Source organism: Myodes glareolus, chromosome 2 (genome assembly GCF_982192425.1).
Source record: "Myodes glareolus chromosome 2, mMyoGla1.1, whole genome shotgun sequence".
Taxonomy (NCBI): Eukaryota; Metazoa; Chordata; class Mammalia; order Rodentia; family Cricetidae; genus Myodes; species Myodes glareolus.
The window spans coordinates 8963014-8984850 of record NC_142027.1 but is presented as its reverse complement, the minus strand read 5'-3'; the positions used below and the strand labels follow the sequence as shown (position 1 = coordinate 8984850).

Genomic DNA, 21837 nt, shown 5'->3' with positions numbered 1-21837 from the left:
TGTTCTTTAACTGCTGTGAGCAGTTAATACATAAGCCCATCCTTTGACTAGAATTCCATGGTGAGAAAAAGTGAGCATTGTGGGTTTTGAACAAGCAGAATGGACAGGGCAGAATGGGGAAGAAAGTCAATTAAATGGCCAAGTATATTAAGCTCACAGTATTAAACACTTTCTTAGCTGAAGGAAAGGATGTAGTTATTTTTGTTCTTGGTTTATTTTCATTTTGAGACTTTATTCAAAGTCTTTTCCTAAAATTAAAAGAAAGTATGAAGTGTAGCCTTGGCCTAACAAATCATAATGAATTTATAGCAATTTGGGAATCTTTTAAAAAGATCTGAGGAAATCCAGTAGTGTAAGTGGCATACGTTTTGACTTTATATTTGTGTCGCTGTTGCTGCATCTGAGGTGACCTGCACTCACCAAGATGAGAGCGGCATCTGCCGAGCCTCTGTCAGCTCAGTCCTGTGCAGCCTTCACCTGGTGGCTGCTGCAGTGATAGCTGCTAGCGTTCTTCATGCACCTGCTGCGGTGGGATTGTGAATCCGCATGCTCTGTCTTGTTTGCCTTTGTGCTCTGGCAAGTGTTTCAAGACACTAGACAAGACTGAGGGGTGGAGGTCTCATCAGAGCAAATGAGAATCACACACAAATCTGCCCCTCCCACAGTTCTCTGGGCAAGACTGGGTAGCCTGGGACTTCTTGCCTGCTACATCTGGAACTAATAATTTAACTCCCTTGATGGTAAGGAAGTGCCATCTTATGCATATACTTAAGCTGTTACTTCATTGACTTGGAACAGTACCTACAAGATGTGATACTAAATGTTCAATAGAGAGCAGAGTTTTATGGATGTCAGCATTACAGCTCAGTCTGGGGTTCTCTCGGACAAGTGCATCTAGGCATAAGACAGAGTAAAGGGCTGTGGCTCTACGCTGGAGAAAGAGGAAGATTGTCATTGCTTTAGATGTTTTAAATAAGAAAAATTTCTTATTTTATATACTTAAAATATTCAATATTTTATTACATATTTTATTTATAATATTTACAGCAGCCACATTGCCAAAGAGTTCTTCCTTCAGCAGATCTGGTCCAGGGTCTCAGTTAAACACTAAGTTACAGAAGGCACAATCATTCGATGTAGCCAGGTAAGAGTGCTTGTTTTTAATGGAAAAGTTAGTTAAGGCACTATTTAATTCCCTTTAAGTGAATTGTGTTCATCTTATTTTTTTTTTAATATTTACTTTATGGGTTTGATGTTTTACCTGCATGTATGTACATGTATGTATGTATGTATGTGCACCACATGCCTGGTGCCCACAGAGGTTAGCAGAGAGTATTGGATCCTCTGGAACTGAAGTTACATAGGGCTGTGACCATCATGGGTACTGGAAATCGAATCCTCATCCTCTACCAGAGTAGCAAGTGCTTTAAACCACTGAGTATCTCTACCTTGTTTAATTAGAATGCTAATAATGTCTTTTAAAATTTTGCATAATGCTATTAGACTTTATAATTTGTTTACTGCTGAGATGAAAAATCAAGAACATGCCATTTTCCTAATTTTTTTTTTCAACAAAAATGCAGTAGTACAGGTGGGATGTGCTGCTCTGTGGTAGAGAGAGCTTACCTAGCACATCCAAGGAACAGTGTTCACTGTCAGCACCAGAAAAGAAATAGAACTGGATGGACTAAAGCAGACTCTGGGGAGCTAGAAGAGCCAATTAATGATTTTGTATTAATCATTTAAAAGTTTATTAATTTTTTATGAAATTTGAACTAAAGTTGAGCTTGCTTTTAATACTGTCATAATCTGTCTGGCTTAGTAGTAGATCAATAGTAAATACCAATTTTAATAAAATGATTAATTCAGACTAGTGTTCATGATAATTATATATGTGACTGAGTTTTGAGAGACTCTGTACAATCTCATTGCTTATATGTGGCCAACCATAGTTTCATATTATCTTGTGTATGTTTCTTTTACCATCTCATTTTTCTTATAGCGGAGATTTAACCTCATATTCATATTAAATTTCCTCCCTAGCTCAGACTGACGTTTGTGTTTTTAACTTTTCTTACATGGTTTTAAATTCTGCCTTAAAATTGCTTTATAACATTCGGATGCCTCTTACTGATGGTCAGCAAATATGAGTGCTTTTTGATGGTTGGTTTTCAATGATGTGAAGTTGTAACTTTTTGTGATGGAGCTACCTTTTAGGTAACATGCTTCTTAAATTGTTAGTTTGCTTAAACTCTCAGGAATGTAGTAGAAAGCTGATAAGTGTAATCTGGGCGAGCATCTGTGTGCAGCACCCTTTATCTTTGCAGTGCAGGAGCAGGATAGTTACCTTTAATAAATAGGCAGGAGCTGGAATCAGCAAACTCTTAGACAGAATGAGAGACGTGCTGCAGAAGTACTCACAGCATAACCCCCGGTGGTAAGTGTTTCCATTAAGAGATTTGAGGAATTCAAGAAGGCGGATTTGTCACTTCTCAAGGGTTGGTAGTTGACTCTTAAGACCTTTGCTAGTACGTTAGTCTGTGAACAACACACTTGTTAGTAAATAATAGCTAAAGCTTCAGTGTGTGGTTAAAATCTTAGTTTGGTGTGTGTGGCGTGAATCTCTGTAAGAAGGGAAGGAGATTGCATGTGGAGCCTGACTTGTCACCTGCCCTGCGCACGCAATGCCACCCTCTCTGTCTCCATTGCAGTTCAGTGACCCCACTCAGACCCTGGGTCTTACAGACTGTGTGTCAGTGTGGTGTTGGGTGGGCCGCGCATCTGCAGAAGAAACTGCCAGGAGCATCTTACCCAGACGCACTGTTAGCAGGGCTTCTCAGGCCAGCATGCTAGCTTGCTGGCGAGGAGACACCAGTGTTGGGTTACAGTCAAGAGAGTGGAGCTTTGCCCGTGACTGCTCCACTGATTTGCCAGGACCCTGGACATCCTGTTTCCTCTTTGGGAGGTTTCCCATTTGCTAGGAATTTAAACCTCCCAGCAAGAAATAGTTTCCTTCATTAAGAAGTGGGCCTAGGGACTGTAAGATGGCTCAGTGGGTAAGAATGCTTGCCTCCAAAACTGAGGATCTGGGTTCAACTCCTGCATGCGCCATGGCATGTGTGCACTCTCTCTCTCACATACACACACGTGTATGCACACCTCAAATAAATAAATGTAAAAACAAAAAAGAAATGAGTCCATGTTTGTTGTAGAAAGATAGGTATTTTGTAGTGTACTTTTTAAAAGGCAGTTGCCAGCATTGCTTCTTAACTAAAGAAAGAATTCCTGAATCCTTTGGAAAATCTGGACAGTATATAATATCTCAGTTTCTGGCATATTTTCATATATTACAGGAATGTTTAGATTATTAAAATGTATGTAGAATGTGAAATAGTCACTTGATCTGTTTTTCTTCATATTTAAAAAAGCCAGTTAGTGTAGTTAGTTCTTTAAAGATTTCTTTCTAAGTGTGTGTGTATGTCATGTGTGTCAGAAGCCAGAATGGGGTGTTGGAGCCCCTGAGCTGGGTCATAAGCATTGTGAGCTCCATGACATGGATTCTGGGAACTGAACCTGGGACCTCTGGAAGCAGGCACTCTTACTGCTGAGCCATCGCTCCAGCCCCAACTCCCCTCTTTTGAGAGATATCCGTAACTTTTGTGTAGATGCTGAGTATGGCTGGGGCCTTTGCCGCTACAGGGTCCGGGTTGACCCCAGCAACACTGGGAGGGAGCACCGCTAACCTGCGGTGCTTAGACAAGTGCTTGAGCCTCAGCAAGCCACTCCTCACGCTGTGTCACTCCTTCCTCTTCCCGCAGTGCCCCTCCAGCAGCAGAATGGGCCGTGCCTCAGTCCTCGAGACTGAAATACAGGCAGTTATTCAACAGCCACGACAAAACGATGAGTGGACACTTAACAGGTATTTACAGACCTGCATTCATTGTCAAATGCAATCATTGCTTTAATATGGAAGTCCTTTCCAGATGTCTCCTCTCTTTCCTTAGTTCTAAGTAGGGTTTCCATTGTCTTTGTTACCTGTGTTTTCAACTACCGATAACTCTGTCCATGCTTACCCTGTCCTCCTCCGCCTCTGGTCTTCACCCTCTGGCCTGGTGGGATAAGTGGGACACGAGTGAAGATTCCATGCTGTGAGCAAAGCTGCCCTAGCTGCCTGTTCCGGTCAGGCAGAGGCTGGGCGCAGGCAGAGCTATGGGATGAAGGACTCTGTGCTGTCATGGTCCGCTTGTTCTCATGGAAGGGGACGGATTAATTTCTAGGATCTCAGTGGGTTTTCTAAAGCGTATTGATTCTGCCATCCAGGTCAAAAGTGTAGAGAAGCATTTCAGATACCATCCCAAGCCTTTATTGTGATGTTTTAAGAACTAACAGCCACCAATTGAGATGTTACAGAGAAAGCACAGTCTTTAGAAGGCGAGTGTGAAAGAGACGAGCGTGAGTTGACTGGGCAAACCCTTACCCAGAACTCAAGCAGCTTGTAAGCACGTGAGGCGTACCTGCCCCTCTGGCATTTTATTAAGACATGACTGTGGTGGGCTTTGGCTCGAGGGCAATCAGAAAGGTGTTGTTCAGCTCTTGGTATGAGTGAGAAATTGCTGTCCTTATCATACACAGCTTCTTTACACAGACGCAAACTAGTGTTGGGGGTGCAGCTCATTCTGTGTGAGTTCTCAACTTGATCATAACACAGAACACTTTAAAGTTCTGGTTCTTCACACGTTGCTTTGCTATTGCTTATGGTTATACCGTTACTTCCAGATGAGGAGTTGGGCTCTGTGTAAAGAGATGACTGGAGAAGGCCTTCATTCAGCTCTGTTCTTGAACCCTGTCTCCGTGGTAGACCTCAACAGTCACCTCATTCACTTCAAGGGGCAAAAAGTAAATGCTTGTCATTTCTCCACGTACCACACTTTTCCCAAAGTAACAGCTCTTAATATTTTTAGGTAGTATTTTAAAAGACCACACTTGCTGGGCAGTGATGGCACACAACTTTAATCCCAGCACTCAAGAGATAGAAGCAAGAGAATTTCTGTGATATGTTTGCTTCATAAAACAATGCAAAGCAAAAACAAACAAAACAGACAAAAGACCCACACTACCCTGTGCAGACACTGAGGAAATACTCTATAGTATCATTTTGAGTAGGTATGTTTGACACAGCACTCCATAGACACTCAGAATTTCTTTAGAACATTGTTGGCATTTGTTGTAAGCTAATTAATAGTGTTTCATTGTGAATTGGTTAGAAATTCTTTCATGTTGGAAAAATTTTTTATGAATGATAAATGTAGAACTTATATCTTGATGAAATGACTTAGACACTTGAATTTAGAACCTTTAATATATGGGGCAAAAAGTAAGATTTGGAGTATTCTAGTTTGCTCAGCAAGCATTTAAGGTGTAAATTTTATCTATGAGCCAGACCGTTGTGCAGTCATTACAAAATAAGAAATGAAAAGTAATGCAGTATGTTTTAAAATGGCAGTAGATGACGTTCACTGTGTGTATTTCTGAGGCCCTATAGAGTGTTTCTAGCTTAGATGATGTTCCCTGTGTGTATTTCTGAGGCTCTATAGGGTGTTTCTAGCTTAGATGATGTTCCCTGTGTGTATTTCTGAGGCTCTATAGGGTGTTTCTAGGTTAAATTAGACAATCAGTGGAAGTGGAGCTGGTGACGAGCTGGATGAACCAGGAAAGTCGTCCTCTTTTGTTGTTACTGGTTTTGTTTTTTAGAGGCAGGGTTTCTCTGTGTGTGCTCCTGTCTGTCTTGAACTTTCTCTGTAGACCAGGCTAGCCTTGAGAAAGTCAGCCTCTTGATGAGAACTGTGGAACTAGTTCTAAGCACTTGGAATCCCCAAAGCAGCTGTCCAGCAGAAACAAAAAGGTACATCAAGAGAGCCCCGCACAGAGGCCCAGGAAAGCAGTCGTTTCATATTCTGCTCACGACTCCAACTTCTTAGCTAGTTGAGTAGTTGTCAGCCTGACAGTTGTGATGGCCTTGTTTTATACATACCAGTTAAAACACAAAGGTTGTAGGTGATGTGCTTTTCTATGACATAGAGAACCTAGGTCATGCTTGTGCTGTGGGATATTTGTATGATGTGTGAAGATGCATCACTATGATTGTTTTAATAAGGAGCTGAATGGCCAATAGCTAGGCAGGAAGAGGTTAGGCGGGACTTCCAGGGACAGAGAAGAATCTGGGAAAAAGAAAGGCAGAGATACCAGGAGATATGGAGAGGAAACAGAAGGTGCAAGATGGAAGAGAGGTAATGCCACATGGCAGAATGTAGATTAGTACAAATGGGTTAACTTATCAGAACTAGTTAGGAACAGGCCAAGGCTATAGGCCAAGCTTTCATAATTAATGATAAGTCTCCATGTCATTATTTGGGAGCTGGCTGGTGGGACAGAAAAAGACTCACTACAAACGATGCCTGTACCATCATTTTCACTCCCTGTGTGTCATCACTTTGACCCTCCCCGGGGTTGTACATAGCCTACAGCCTAACTGACCCATGCCAGCCTGCAGCAGATGTCCATGGTAGTCGATTCCTAGTCCCACTCTGCTTTAGTTTCATGGCAAGCCTTTCAGGTATAAACTTCATCTTCAAGCAAGACCCTTGTGCAGTCATTAAAGATGTCATCAAATTCTGGTTTTCTAAATCTTGTTTCAAATTCTAAAGTGTGTCCTCAAGTTCTGGCTACATAAAGAGTGTGCTGGGACGCTAGCTAGTCCATCTAGAATGGCCCTTACTTACCCGTGAGTATCCTGGTGATGCAGCTGGCTAACACATGCCCCTTTCTTCTCACGTGATTGATATATATGTTATACCTTGCTTTTCAAAGAGAGAGGAACTGCACTTCTTTGTAGAGCTGAGGCCTTGGAGGTAGAGGCAGGTGGGTCTCTGTGAGTAAGGCCAGCCTGGACTACAGAACGAGTTCCAAAACAGCCAGGGTTACACAGAGAGACTCTGTCTTGAACACCTTCCCCCAGTAAGTAAAAAGAAAATAAATTCTAAGAAAATGTATGCATTGTATGTGTTTACATGTGTGCATTAATGGATCCTTTTCTGCCAATATGTTATATATGTAAATAAAAGCTAAAACATTAGCAGTAATAGAAATAGTAACTGTCACCTGCTGGGTACATCACATGGGTGCTAAGCTCATTGTTAGGGCTCTTTCCAATGGGTCATGGATGTGCTCATGGGTCCCTGGAAATGAGCAAGTCCCTGAGTGAGGAGCTGCTTCCCCTCAGCAGAGGATATACCAAGCCAGTAACAGAGCCTGCAGCCTCTTCCTGTTTGTACTTTTCCCTTCATTTTGGGAAGTCGTTGTGCTAGAGCTCATGGTCTCTGCGTCTGGCTGTGCAAGAACACACCGCTTCTGTGTTTCACAGTAAGGAGACTTTTGGAAAGTAAATAATGGAATCTGAAGTTTATGCATGGGTAAGGAATCCTCGCAGTTTTTTGGTCCATGGGTATTCCTGGGACTACACCGTTGAGACCTTGCTGAAGCTATGACATATTTGCCTCCCCTGACACTGCTTGAAATCTGCAGCTGCAGTTTCTATCTCATCGCTGAAGCTATTTGTGCCAGAAATGAAGATATTTAACATTATATTAATAACAGAAAACTGATTTTGAAAGAAACATTGAAATTCTAGTAACTTTTGTGTGACCTTTAATCACATCCTTAGCGTGTATGTGGTAAGGTGTATGTAGTGATGGCATTAGAAGGGCTTTGTGTGTTAAGGTCCCATCTTCCTCTGAGTCTCTTCCCTTAATTTGTGTGATGATGATCATGGTGAAACCAGCAAGTGGTAGCTGTGGGAAAAGATGGTCAGTTGATAGCTATTAGGTCTCCATTTATAAATAAAATCCCAATGCAAAAAGAAGGATGATCTGGCTAAGAGGGCAGGCTAAATTTGAAGCTCCAGTCTTTTATGTCCTCACTCCTCACTGGTCATCCTGTGTTTTTCTGTTTCTCCCCTTTTGCTGGAGCTTAATTCCTCCTACAAGTTCATGGATAGGAGCACATACTGGGTGCAGTGCTGTGATTGCACGAGACTGCATAGAACCTGTGTGCAGCCTCTGGCCTCTGTGTGCAGGGAATGTTTGATGATTCATCCTTATGTCTTTTCTCTGGTTTCTGGTTAGGTCCCCAGGCAAGAACTATTCTTATGCAATCAAGTTTACCCCAGGCTCAGCTGGCTTCAATATGGTAAGGAAGTACAAGTTCCTTGGTTTGTATAAAGTAGAGACTTTCTTAGGGTGGTTTTTTTCCTTGGGATTCTGGTTCACATCCTTATTTAGAGAGGATGGAGTATGTGTAGCTTTTAACAAGCTGTGAAAACCACTGTTCTTACTACAAGGACAGGGGTATTAGCACAGTGAACGCTAAGAACTCAAGGCAGCCTAACAACTCCTAACCCAAGGCCAGGTTCCTTTTCCCCCATGACTTTAAGCCAAGTCTCTCATTTTCTTGCCTTGAATATTTAAATTTATTTCTTTAACTTTAACCATAATGCCAATAGTTTGCCTAACCAAGTGTTCATTTACATCAAATTAATGAGCTAATCCTCAAATGCCTTCCATCAGCTAATGCTCTGTATAGTTTTATTTATGCCACGGAGTGAAACAAACCTATGTAATATTTCATTGATCAATTTAGATTATTTCTTTTAAAGGTTATTTTACTTTATGTATTTGTGTGTTTTGCCTATACATATGTCTCTATACCATGTGCATGCCTGGTGCCCTTGGAGGGCAGAGTTGGGAGCCCCCTCTGCGGTGCTCTGGGGCCTCTGCAAGAGCTGCAAGTTTTCTTAACCACTGAGCCATCTCTCCAGCTCACTACCCTTTCTTGTTCTCTGTTTGCTCCCCAAGTCTCCCCAAAACAAATGAGGTAGTTTATTGACTAGTTCCCTAGTGGCTCGACTTTGCTGTGCTCCTCTGGTGGTGTTTAATTTGTTTCTGTATTTCCTGTGGAGTGATAATTACGTCTAGAACAAGGCTTTGCAGTTTTAGCACTGTGGCTTTGAGGGGCAGCATCTCTTCAGTTGGGGCTTCCCTGTGCATTGTAACATCTCTGGCCTCGGTTCTGACAACCCAGATGTCTCCAGATGTTAGCATGTGCCTGTTGAGAGACCACTCACCCCTGGGTATAAACCTTACCTGGTTCTACTTTGATTTTTGCTCTTTGGGGTAAAACTCCATTAGAGATGTTACTGTATCCTTTGTTTGAGAGCTACAACATGTTCCTATTAGTGCATAATGACTTTTAATAGCTCTTGATGAGTGTTGCCCAGCTGTTCTTTTTTCTTTCCTTTCCTTCCATCCTTTCCCCCCTCCCTCCTTCCCTCTAGCTCCCCACCCACCCCAGCTTGCCTCTTTGAGTTGTGTGTTGATAGCTACCTGGAGACTAGACCTGGTGTCCACTTCTTATGTGGCTGCTCGACAAGGGGGGGAAGCTCGAGTGCGCTAATGCTCCCCTCTCCTCCTCCCTGTGCTGTTGAGTAGAGTCTGCCTTTTACTCAGAATAGACCAACTAGGAAGTAGTTTCTACCTACGGCATGTTCAGCCTTGAAGTCTGTGTATAACTGGTCCCCAGGACCCTCTGAAACCTATCTAAGATGTACCGTCTGTGGAGGTTGATTGACGCTTATTTGGCTGCTCTCCTACCCATCATGCTTTTCATTGATGACTTACACCCTAGGACGTTGGAGGCCTCTCTTAGAATGCTGAATTTTCCTTCTTTGCACTAAAAAGATGCTTTCATTTTTGTGGCCCTATTTAGCCAGTTTATGAGGGGGAGATGAGTTTTAACACCTTTTAGTTCGATTTACTCTGGAGTAGCTGAGAGTGCAGCTTATAAAGGAGGTGACGGGTGGGTTTCTGGCTTTCTGCTCCATTTAAAGGATGTACATCATCCAAAGAGGGAGAATTAGGACAGGGGCAGACCCATGGGCCAGGCAGGGAGAAGAGGTGAGCTACAGGAAATGTGGTCCGGGCTTCTCACACCAGTGTGGCTGCTCTGTCACTTACTGCTGTGTCAGAGATGTACATGATTGCCCTCTGCAGGGGGACACTGATACCTTGTGGAGCTTAGACCTCAGCGTTAGTAGCCGGCAAACGTAACATTTCAGGAAGACGTTGTCATTAGCGAAGGCAGACTCAGCGGCATTTGTGCTGTTGACCCCGTGAACAGATGTGTGCTCTCACATCTCCTTCTGTTGTCTGGGAGAATCCGCTCTTTTCTGGGCTTAGCTGTTTGAGCCAGTTCATCACAAGCCTGATGGTGATTGGAGTGCTAGGATGAGGAGGGAGAAGTGCCCCAATTCTAGAGGGGATCAATCCATAAATGAGTGAATGGCCAGTGGCTGGAATGTGACCTGCACCCATTCTTGTAGGTGGTTTTATTGTAAATGTGGACATGCCCATTCGTTTACATATTGTCAACGGGTTCTCATCACCAGTAAACAGGACTTGGGTAGCTTACAAACCTTAAAATGATTTGCTGTGTTATCCTTTATCAGTCCTTTGTCTAGCACATAGCATTTTAACATTACAAGAACTTGAGAATAATATATTTTAAATGCCTTCACGGACTGAGAGGATTATTATAGTCGGAGTTATCATTTGTTGGGTGCTGAAGACAGTTCCAGCTGTATAGACTCTTTGTCCTTCCAGTAGTCTGACGTAGCACTTGTTCTACAAGCCGGCTCACGGGAGGCTCTGTTGGTGTAGGATCAGAGTCAGGAAGTAGGATTTGCAGATCACTGGTGAACCGTAAGAAGCATGCATTTTCCTGAACTGGATTGCGTGAATTTTTTGAATTAGGAATCTTTCTGACATTGATCAAGACGGAAAACTCACAGCAGAAGAATTTATCCTGGCTATGCACCTAATTGATGTTGCCATGTCTGGCCAACCCCTGCCACCTGTTCTGCCTCCAGAATACATTCCTCCTTCCTTTAGGTAAGTAACACTTCATTCTTTAATATTTTTTTATGGTTTATTTAACTTTTTATTTCATGTGCATTGGTGTGAAGGTGTCAGACCCCCTGCAACTGGATCTTCAGACAGTTGTGAGCTGCCATGTGGGTGCTGGGAATTGAACCCGGTTCCTCTGGAAGAGCAGTCAGTACTCTTCAGCCCCCGTAACACTTGATTCTTGAAGGAATTTGCATGGATTCCAATCTTGGCTGTTTCCTTTTCCTGGCACGAAGATGAACTGTCCGAAAGAAGTGCCTTTAGGTCAGCGCTGGCCCTGGTCCTGTTCCATTCTCCTAAGCACTTGCACATTCCATATAGTAAAAGCATCAAGTGAAAGTCCAGCGTTGCCCGTTTTGTGCCCATCTGTCACTGAAGCTCCCCAGAAATTATACTCACACGATGACAGAGAACAAACGGGAGGCATGTCGGAAATCAGAGGTCACACCTGCCAATCATGCACATTCAAGAGGGAACAAAATGCTGGCACTGTAGAAATTATAATCAGGAAGGTAATTCTTAAAAATTATCCTGGCTGAAACATACTCAGTAGAGATGTCAAGAGTGCCCACGAGATATAGTCAGGAGAAGCCTGCAGGGATTGTCATCCCCACTCGCACCTGTCATGTGTGAACACAGCATCCCAGAATGGTCCATTTACTGAACAAAAGACAAATAAGATCTACACTTATATTCAGAGTCCTTAGCTCTCAGGGGAGACTTGGGCACAGACTCTCTAAAATGAGCCACAGAGCCATCAGTATCTGCTTCTGTGTGGTTCTGGGAGCAAGGTAGGGAATCACACAGGAAGAAAGCAGCAGGCAGCAAAACCCCTCAGCTTTAGGAACCCATGAGAGAAACTGAACATCTCAAGGTGGTGTTTAAAAGAAAGCATTAAAAAGAAGAGAGAATTGTTTTGTTTTTTTGACAGGATCTCACTCTGTAGCCTTGGCTATCCTAGAACTCACTCTGGAGACCAGGATGGCCTTGAACTCTTAGAGATCCACCGGTCTCTGCCTTCTGCTGGAATTAAAGGCATGTGTCACCACCACCTGGCCGAGAGGTTGTTTTCAAAGACAGAGGTTGAGGGTTTAATGTGACATTTATTAATAAATGAGTCGATTTGTTTTCAGAATTATAAATATATTTTGTGTGTAGGGGGTCTAAAGTAGAGTTTCTAAAGGGAAAAGTGTTAGTCCCAGTTAGCTGCACTGTTGCCTTCCTTGGAGAAGCTGAGAATTACTTCCAAGGGTAATGGTAATAGCCACTAACACTTACTGCGTGGTTATGTATTCAGCCCTGTTCTAACTCATGGCAATTCTAAATGTTTTACTGGTTCTGGGACCGCGATGGTTTGGAGAGTGCTAGGATCAACATCCAGGATCTTGTATATCCTGGCATGTGCCACCACCGGGCTGCATCTCTAACGATGAGCGACATCCAGGATCTTGTACATCCTGGCATGTGCCACCACCGGGCTGCATCTCTAACGATGAGCGACATCAGGATCTTGTACATCCTGGCATGTGCCACCACTGGGCTGCATCTCTAAGGATGAGCGACATTGTGAGCAAGTTTGGCACTCGGAATCTGATGGCATCTAAATGCCCATTTAAAAACCTTTATAAGTTAGAGAAAAGCAAATCTCAGCCTTTTCTCACTCTCACTGACACCTGCTCCAGGGTGTGCTCTAGTCAGCCCTTCCTGTCCTTCCTTTCTTTCTGCAGAAGGGTTCGCTCCGGCAGTGGGATGTCCGTCATAAGCTCTTCGTCTGTGGATCAGAGGTTGCCCGAGGAGCCGGCTTCAGAGGATGAGCAGCAGTTAGAGAAGAAGCTACCCGGTGAGCGGCCACAGCCGATTGGCTGATGGATGGCAGAAATGGCAATGAGCTTAGTTTCTGGCACTTGGCCGATTCTTCAGCTGCCCATAGGCAGGAGACAGACACCTTTGGAACCACTGTCAGCAATGGAATTGTTGTGTACTCTGCTGATGCACCTGCCGTGAAATAAAACTTCTGTAACAGTAGCCTGGCAGTGGTGGTGCGCATGCCTTTAATCCAAGTACTCAGAGACAGAGGCAGGTGGATCTCTGTGAATTTGAGGACAGCCTGGGCTACAGAGCAAGTTTCAGGACAGCCAATACAGAAAACATGTCTGGAAAAACAAAAACAAAAAAAAAAAAAGAAAAGAAAAAAGACAAAAACTTCTATGAATGTCACCCATGAAATCCATAGCACTTAACTTTGGTGTTAAGACAGTTTCTTGGTATCAACAATGCCATAGTAACAGATTGAGTCACCTATTGGTATTTTCTTTTGCTAGTCTAGGAGATCTGGGGACTTGGAAACAGAAGGAGAGTATATTAATATTAATGTGAACTGATTTTAAGTAACCCTCATTTTCAATGGCAAATCTATTATGCTATTAAGTTAGTCTGAAATGAGATGACTCTGAATTATTAATGAGATGATAATGATACTAAGAAGCAGTTGAAATTATTGATAAGTCTCTTTGTCATAACCACTTTGCTAGTGTCTCTTGGCTGTATTTTCAGTGCTTCCCAGTTAATTGATTGACTGAGGCACTCACTCTTCAGCTGATTAAACTGCTTTTCAATTATGTGTAATGCTAAAATACTTGTTGTAAATGATCTATGAGCTAGGCTGTGTGTTACGTACAGTGAAAAATTTAAATATCACTGTGATTATACTCTCAGGAGTACTATACTAGTTTTAGAGTGGGGGCTTGTGAGACACAAGTATCTTCCTTCCTGAGTCCTGTGTGTTCTGAGATTTCAGGTATGTGTCACTCCAGTGACCGAAGCGTGTGTGTGTGTGTGTGTGTGTGTGTGTGTGTGTGTGTGTGTGCGCGCGCGCGCTCGCGCGCTCAGGCCAAGCTATGGCTGGCCAGGATGGGGAACAGTAGTGGAACACACCTCCATAGAACGAGTCGTCACTTCTTGTGTAGGGACTGCTTGTGTAGGGTTCCGTGGAAATGAAGTGTCGTCCTCAAATAAATACAAGAATTCTTAGATTTGGAATTGTTTCTTTCTGTTGGCAGTAAACATTCGTTTATGGCCTTAAAACAGGAGAGGACCTTGGCAGAGTATTTTGGCTTTGCACTCTTCTCCCTCCTCCACACCTAGGAGATTATAAGGACCTTGGGCAGTTTTGGGTTTGGGTTGAAACTGAAAGTATGCTTCTGAGTCTTTCTTTGAAAGTGACTATTCTTTTCATTATTGATGTCCCCTTTGTTTTAAAGTAACATTTGAGGACAAGAAGCGGGAGAATTTTGAACGTGGCAATCTGGAGCTGGAGAAGCGCAGGCAAGCCCTCCTGGAGCAGCAGCGCAAAGAGCAGGAGCGTTTGGCTCAGCTGGAGCGCGCCGAGCAAGAGAGGAAAGAGCGGGAGCGCCAGGAACAGGAGCGCAAAAGACAGCTGGAGCTGGAGAAGCAGCTGGAGAAGCAGCGGGAACTGGAGCGGCAGAGAGAGGAGGAAAGGAGGAAAGAAATCGAGAGGCGAGAGGTGGGCAAAGGAACTCCCTGCGTCTGGGGTCGCGTTCAGGCACACTGTTCTTTTTCTTGTGAGTTGCAGTGCATCTAGAGTTGTCCAGTGGTCGCTATCCCAGAACATCCATGGCCCACTGACCAGCTGCTCCCCACCCAGTCCCCTCCCAGTGCCTGGGAATTGCTGCTTACATACTGTCTTTATTTACCTTTCCGTAGAAGTGGTGAATTTGGTGCTAGACCTGGATAGGGGAATCGGCTCCTTCTCTGTCCTTCTTGTTTGAGTATATTGCTGCAAAAGCAATGCTGCTGTTCTTCCACGTGAATACAATGTAAAGAGAAGTCTTTCCTTATTAAAAATATGTTTTGGTTTCCTCTTCTAGTTATTGCTTTAGAAAAAGTATGTTGTCATTAGGAGCTTTCTGTTCGAGCACATATGTACACATGCTAACAGGGTTTTGTGTTTGTGTGGTGCTGGGGACTGAACACAGCAGCGCTAAGCAGATGGTGACATCTGTAGTTCCTGGAGAAACAGAGTGACCCTCTGCTGTGTGTCCTCAGGGCATCGCAGCGTAATCTAGAGCTTGCTAAGTGAGAGGCAGCCACACTGAGCACGTGAGCTCTACCAAGCAGTCAGTGTAGACTAGTTGACACTTTGAGACTACAGCTTTTATGCTTAAAACGTCCACTCAGAAAGTTAGATTTGGGACTTTCACATTAGGGAAGGTTAACCAGTGAAGCCCATGCAGACACCTCAGGAACCAGAAACACTTCTGGTCCATATCGTCATCTGGACAAGAACCATTCAACTTATATGTAGTAACTTCTCTTTTAAGAGGAGAAAATCAAGTTTATTTGTTTTTGCCCTTGAGGATTTTAGTTTGATTTTTGCTAGATAAGAAAAATACCCTTCTTCCTTGAGTCTGTAAACAAGGACGACACATTTACATAGTCCACCATGCTTTCTGGGAGGCAAGAAGAATGGGCTCCAGTGTGAGAGGCTCTGTCGTATGTCTCATAGTCAGAACCTGGTGCTATGTGAGCTCTGACAGTGCGGTATTTCACCTTTAGAAGGAGGGGCTTCCTAGACGGTAAGAAACATCGCATGGTGTTAGGATTAAGAAACTAATAAGCTGTAACCACAGGCCGCAAAACGGGAACTTGAACGGCAGCGACAACTTGAATGGGAGCGGAACCGGAGACAAGAACTCCTGAATCAGAGGAACAAAGAGCAGGAGGGCATTGTCGTCCTGAAGGCGAGGAGGAAGACTCTGGAGTTCGAGTTAGAAGCTCTGGTGAGTGCCCATCTTTAGGCTCAGCCCAACACAGGGGACATCAGTCCAGCCCAGGGGACATCAGTCCAGCACAGGGGACATCAGCCCAGAGCAGGGGCATCAACCAGAGCAGGGGACATCAGCCCAGAGCAGGGGACATCAGCCCAGAGCAGGGGACATCAGCCCAGAGCAGGGGCACCAACCAGAGCAGGGGACATCAGTCCAGAGCAGGGGACATCAGCCCAGAGCAGGGGACATCAGCCCAGAACAGGGGATATCAGCCCAGCCCAGGGGACATCAGCCCAGAGCAGGGGACGTCAGCCTAGCACAGGGGACATCAGCCCAGCGCAGGGGACGTCAGCCTAGCACAGGGGACATTAGCCATCACCCTTACCCCTGCTGTCTTTCATTTGTTAAAGAATGACAAAAAGCATCAGCTAGAAGGAAAACTTCAGGATATCAGATGTCGACTGACAACCCAAAGGCAGGAAATTGAGAGCACAAACAAGTCGAGAGAGCTGAGAATTGCCGAAATCACCCACTTACAGCAGCAACTACAGGTGAATTCCGTGCCTGGATTTTAATTCATTTACTTATTCATTATTCATTATTCATCCCCACTGTTCATTGGGCATGGGGTGGGGGGCAAGAGGAAATAGTTAGGTTGGGTCTTTGCCTGAGGGGTGGCTTCCCAGTAAACTAACAACTCTTGCTGAACATGTGTGGGCCCAGAGTCTGCAGCAGTGAGCAGCAGAGATGGTGTTCTCTGTAGGGTGGAGGTCACTAACCACGTAGTAAAGTATGTAATGAGTGAGTTTCTCTCTCCCACAGCGCCCAGGGCCAGAGCTGCTTAAGATTCTAGGTTTTCTTTTTTTTTGACTTCAGAATATTTGCATATGTATACTGAGTATCTTAGGGAAAGGAGCCCAGTCTATTTAGATATGAACTTTATGGTGCATATATATTCCTTATATGCAGAACTTGAAAATAATTTTGTGATGTTTGTAACTCTCAGGCCAGGTGTTGAATTTTCCACTTGAGGCTTCTTGCCAATCTTCAAAAAGCATTTCAGGGTGTAGAGTTTACACAGAAGGTTTCAGATCCCACTGGCTGAGTGGGAACGGGAGAGGAGGAACCTAGGTACTAGGAAAATTTTTAGCTTAACTCAGGTCTGCTGGACAGGCTCTTCTGTGAGGATAGCTTTTGAACGAAGACCTGAAACTGATGAGGAGCTCAAAACTCCAGGCAGGGAAGAGCAGTGTCTGTCCTGAGGTCACCCCAGGCTGGGGCGGGGGTGGGGGGCAGTTCCAGAGTGACAGCACCCGGACTGCTGGGTGGAGCAGGTGGGAAGCAGGTCCCAGGGGACTGTTGTCCATCAGTGGGATGTTGGTTTACTGTGGTGATTACTAGGATCAAGCGTTTCGGTAGTTATGTGAAGCGACCATGGAGATGACTAGTGTGGATTCAGTGGAATGCTGTTAGCATTTCTGCCTCCATCTGCCTGTCCAGATGTGTGATGTCATCACTTGCCTTGCTATCAAAGATTGAACTATAGGGGCATCACTGGATGCTGCCATTATCTGTAGGTTGTCTGTCCTTTGAAATGCGTCTGTGTCGGACTTTTTCTCTCAGCACCTTGGCTAGGGGATTTAGTCACACTGAGTGGCTAGTAGATTCCCTTTCTAGTCTCTAGGTAGCATTCCACCGTTTATCCAGTTGTAGAGTTTAACATTTTTTTTTTTACTACATTTTTATTATATGTGAGTGTGTGGGCACAGTGCATGTAGATATCTACCGTGTGGCTTCAGGTTGTCAGGCTTGGAACATCCACCCCCCAAGCCAACATGCTGGCCCCGGCTTGGGATTTTTTCTGGGTAAACCTGCAATGAGAATTTCTGTGCACGTCTTGTGTAGACAGATGCTCTGCTCTTGGGGAAACTGTTCAATGTGAATTGCTGTTCCTCATGAGTTTCATGAGTGGCTGTTGGTGGTGTTTGCACACTTACTTTCTGACCAGCGTGTTGGTGAGTGGCGTGGCTGTTCCCTGTCCTCACCAGCATTTGTTACTTTGAATTTTTCCACTTCTGTTGGGAATATAGCCCTGTGACTTTAGTTTGTGTGTCTCCGCCTGCTAGTGCTATCCTGTGCCAGTTGGGATGTGTATTGGCGTGTGTCTTTGTGTTTTCTTGAAGCACTTGAACAAATCTTTCATCCATTTTTATTGGATTGAAGAACGGTGGGCTCCTTGTGTTGTTTTTAACCAGCTATTTGTCAGATAACTTGTTTTGCAGGTATATATCTTCAACCATTCTACCCCCAGCCTTCACTTACTTCTTTTGTTTGTTGTGTTTTGTTTGTTTGGTTTTTGAGACAGGGTAGTACCGTGTGTCCTGGCTGGTCTGAAAGTGTCTGTAGACTAGGCCAGCTCTGTTCCCACATGCTTCATGCCTGTGGCAGTCGCTGGAGTCTCTCCTTTCTTTCCGAGTTTCACAGGCGTGTACCTACGCGCCCCAACTTGTTTATCATTTCTGTGTTTTTTCTAAAGGGCAGATGTTTTGCATTTGATAAGGCTCAGTTTGCTAAATTTTCCTTTGGTTCTAAGAAATCATTGATTCCTCCCATCACCAGTGAGATAAGTCTGTGCTTTCTTTGAGGACTTCCTTGTGGTTGGGTCCAAATCCATTTCAAGTTGATTATTACATACAGGTTAAGATTGATCTGTTGTCCATATTTATAGATACTCAGCATCATTTATTGAACTCTCCCTTTGAAGTTCCTTGGTAGCTGTTGAGAGGTAATTGAATATTCTTATAGAGGTCTGTTTTGGATTGCTCTGCCTGTACTTTCTCCCAGCCTGTTGATAATTATGGCTGTAAGTAGTATGAATTCTCTGTTGTTATCGCCCCCCCCCCTTTTTATTTAAGATAGGGTTTCTCTATAGCTTTGGAGCCTATCCTGGAACTCGCTCTGTAGACCAGGCCTCAAACTCAGAGAGATCCACCTGCCTCTGCCTCCCGAGTGCTGGGATTGAAGGCATGTGCCACCACCGCCCAGATTTTCCTTATGTCTGTTCTTAGTTATATATATATATATATATATATATATATATATATATATATATATATAATTTAACTTTATTTTATGTGAATTGGTGTGAAGGTGTCAAATCCCCTGGAACTGGAGTTACAGACAGTTGCAAACTGCCATGTGTATGCTGGGAATTGAACCCAGGTCCTCTGGAAGAGCAGTCAGTGCTCTTAGCCACTGAGCCTTCTCTCCAGCCCTCCTGTTCTTAGTTCTTTACATTTCCAAATAAATTGTAGGAATAGCTTGTTAGGTTTTTTTTTTAATTTTAGACTTTTGTGAATTCCATCACATTTATAGATGATATAATCTGAAAAGATTTGTTGTCTTAACGATATCTAATCACATGGCCTGTCTTTGTGTCAATACCTGTTTCAGGCGTATTTTTTAGTCTTCAGTGTACAGGTGTTAAGTCTGGAAGATTTTCCTTACAGCCACGTGGTGGTGGCACACACCTTTAATCCCAGTAGTCAGGAGGCAGAGGCAGGTGGATCTCTGAGTTCAAGGCCTGGTCTACAGAGCTAGTTCCATCACAGCCAGGCTACCTTGCCTGGATTGAGGCAGAAAAACCTTGCCTCAATAAATAAATAGTAAATAAACAAGTAAACAAATAAATAAATAAGAAAGTGAGAGAAAGAAAGATTCCCTACAGCTGGAGTTATAGGCAGTTAGGAGCTGAGTACTGGTATGGTGGTTTGAATAGGAATGACCTCAAAGACTCATGTGTATGAGTGCTTGGTCCACAGGAAGTGGCACAATTAGAGGGTGTGGCCTTGTTGGAGGAAGTGTGTCACTGTGGAGGTGGGCTTTGAGGTTTCAAACACTCCAGTTAGCCATAAATTGGCAACAGTCTTCCTTCTGCCTGCAGATCAAGTGTAGGCCTCTTAGCTCCTTCTCTAGCATCATGTCTGCCTGCATGCTGCCAGGTTTCCCACCATAATTATAATGAACTGAACTTGAACTGTAAGCCACCCCAATTAAATGTCTTTGCTTTATAAGAGTTGTTGTGGTCCTGGTATCTCTTCACAGCAATGGAAACCCTAACGTGAACAGCTGGGGATCAAACTTGGGTCCTCTGCAAAACACTGGACCATCTTACCCTTGAGCCATGTTCAGCCTGAGTTATGAATTTTAAAGTGTTGTTTGCATGAGTGAGACACTCCCAGTGGTTGGAACAGGGTTCTTCTTGATGCTTCTTCATCTTGGGTCAAGAAAGGAACTTTGGGGAGTGGGTTGCTAAGAAGCAGAGCAAGTAAAGGAACAGCTGTGTGGGGTTTGCTTCCTGGGACAAAGATTGCTGTGTGTTTTGTTTTGTGAAAGTCTTGCAGTGGGTTACCCATAGCCTGGGAGCTTCCTGAAGCCTCTCTGTTGAGTTAACCTCCTACCATGCAGGCCCAGGACTCATCCCGCAGACGCTGGTGTGTGTGTGTCTGCAGGTGGGTTCCAAAGAGTCTGGTTTGGAGCCTCAGCAGGAAATTCTTCCTTAGGTATTTGTTTCTCACAGCAAGAGTCATTTTTCTCCCTAAGGTAAAAATAAATGTCAAGTAAATCAGCAAGGCTGCCGGTTTACTAAAGTGACTACAAGATCATTTCAGCTGAACTTAAACAAATACTGTGCTTGGCACCTTACCCGTCAGAACTCCAAATAGCCTTCTTTATACAGTGTGGTTTTAGCTTTTTTCTTATGCCAGTTTAAAGAAGAAAAAAGAAAAAAGAGGTTGGTTCAGGACTTCTATGTTTAAAATTTCTGTGTGATGGAAAACATGGGCGGCATCTAGAATCCTAGCTATGGCCAGTGTCCTCCTGAGTTCTGTGGCCTACTTCAGTGCCGTGTACTGAGTACCAGCGCGCACAACAGAGCGGTGGGTACCTCATCCCCAGCATCCGCGCCGGAGCTCTGCACTCCAGAGAGCTTGAGTCTCTCTCAGACCTACTGGGATTACATTGTCTAAATCTTACAAATATCCAGTATGTCAGCAGCCTCATAAGCAGAACCAGGGAAGCTGTCTTTACTTCATCCTAGGGAAAAAGCATCTGGCCGTTAGTTAGTTCCTTGGTGAGAATGGCAGTTCAGTGCCTAAAAGATCCGGGATGGTGCTGGCTTTTCTGAGATTCAGTCATTCACTGCTGTTTTTCCCCCCTCTCTCTCTCCTAGGAATCTCAGCAAACGCTTGGAAGACTTATTCCAGAAAAACAGATACTCAATGACCAATTAAAGCAAGTTCAGCAGAACAGTTTGCATAGTGGGTGTTACTTCTTCATCTGTTTGACCTTTAGAGACAGTTTTGCTGTGTAGACCAGGCCTGCCTCAGAGCCAGAGCTGTGCCTTCCTTAGCGTCCCGAGCACTACAAGGTGTCTTAAGTATGACCGCCCTTTCCTCAGGCCTCGTGTCGGCCATGCGTTTGTTTTTATCCCTTAGTAGTGTTCCTCAGCTTCCACCACCCCCCCTTTGTCAGCAGGAATCCCTCCAGTGATGTGAAGGTCTGGCATGCTCCTCCCTGCTAGCTAAGGCTCTGTCTGTCTCCTGTGTTCTTCTGCAATAGGAGATTCGCTTCTTACCCTCAAAAGAGCCTTGGAAGCCAAAGAGCTGGCCCGGCAGCAGCTCCGAGAACAGCTGGACGAGGTGGAGCGAGAGACCAGGTCAAAGCTACAGGAGATCGATGTCTTCAACAACCAGCTGAAGGTGACTCCTGTGTGTGTGCCCTACCCCGTGACGATGAGGTGATGCTGAATCCCAGGCAGATTTGTTGCCCCGGTTTGTGCACAGTGGTTCAGGCCTTCCGTCCAGCGCATGTCACCCACCTTCTTTGCCGTCTGTACGTTAGGGCTGTGGGATTGGCCCTGCTCCACGTTATAGTTTTACAGATTTCTTTCTCTTTGCCTGTTATTAACCACACCACATACAAGAATAAGGCCCCATGTGCTCTCTTTCATGTGTTCGGATGCTTTTGTTTAAAAT

At 44.3% G+C, this 21837-nt stretch overlaps 1 protein-coding gene across 4 annotated transcripts in view; it reads left to right on the top strand.

Annotated features, from left to right (window-relative positions):
* The window catches only part of Itsn1 (intersectin 1), a 189439-nt gene that overhangs the window by 74924 nt on the left and 92678 nt on the right, over positions 1-21837 (top strand). For all 4 annotated transcript variants that reach the window (XM_087899157.1, XM_087899163.1, XM_087899147.1 and 1 more), the window contains exons 7-16: positions 1048-1144; positions 3819-3919; positions 8181-8244; positions 10863-11000; positions 12743-12855; positions 14276-14538; positions 15665-15814; positions 16213-16353; positions 21033-21120; positions 21422-21561. In XM_087899157.1, the coding sequence (XP_087755283.1) occupies positions 1048-1144; positions 3819-3919; positions 8181-8244; positions 10863-11000; positions 12743-12855; positions 14276-14538; positions 15665-15814; positions 16213-16353; positions 21033-21120; positions 21422-21561 (1295 nt within the window). The remainder of the gene's footprint in view (positions 1-1047; positions 1145-3818; positions 3920-8180; positions 8245-10862; positions 11001-12742; positions 12856-14275; positions 14539-15664; positions 15815-16212; positions 16354-21032; positions 21121-21421; positions 21562-21837) is intronic.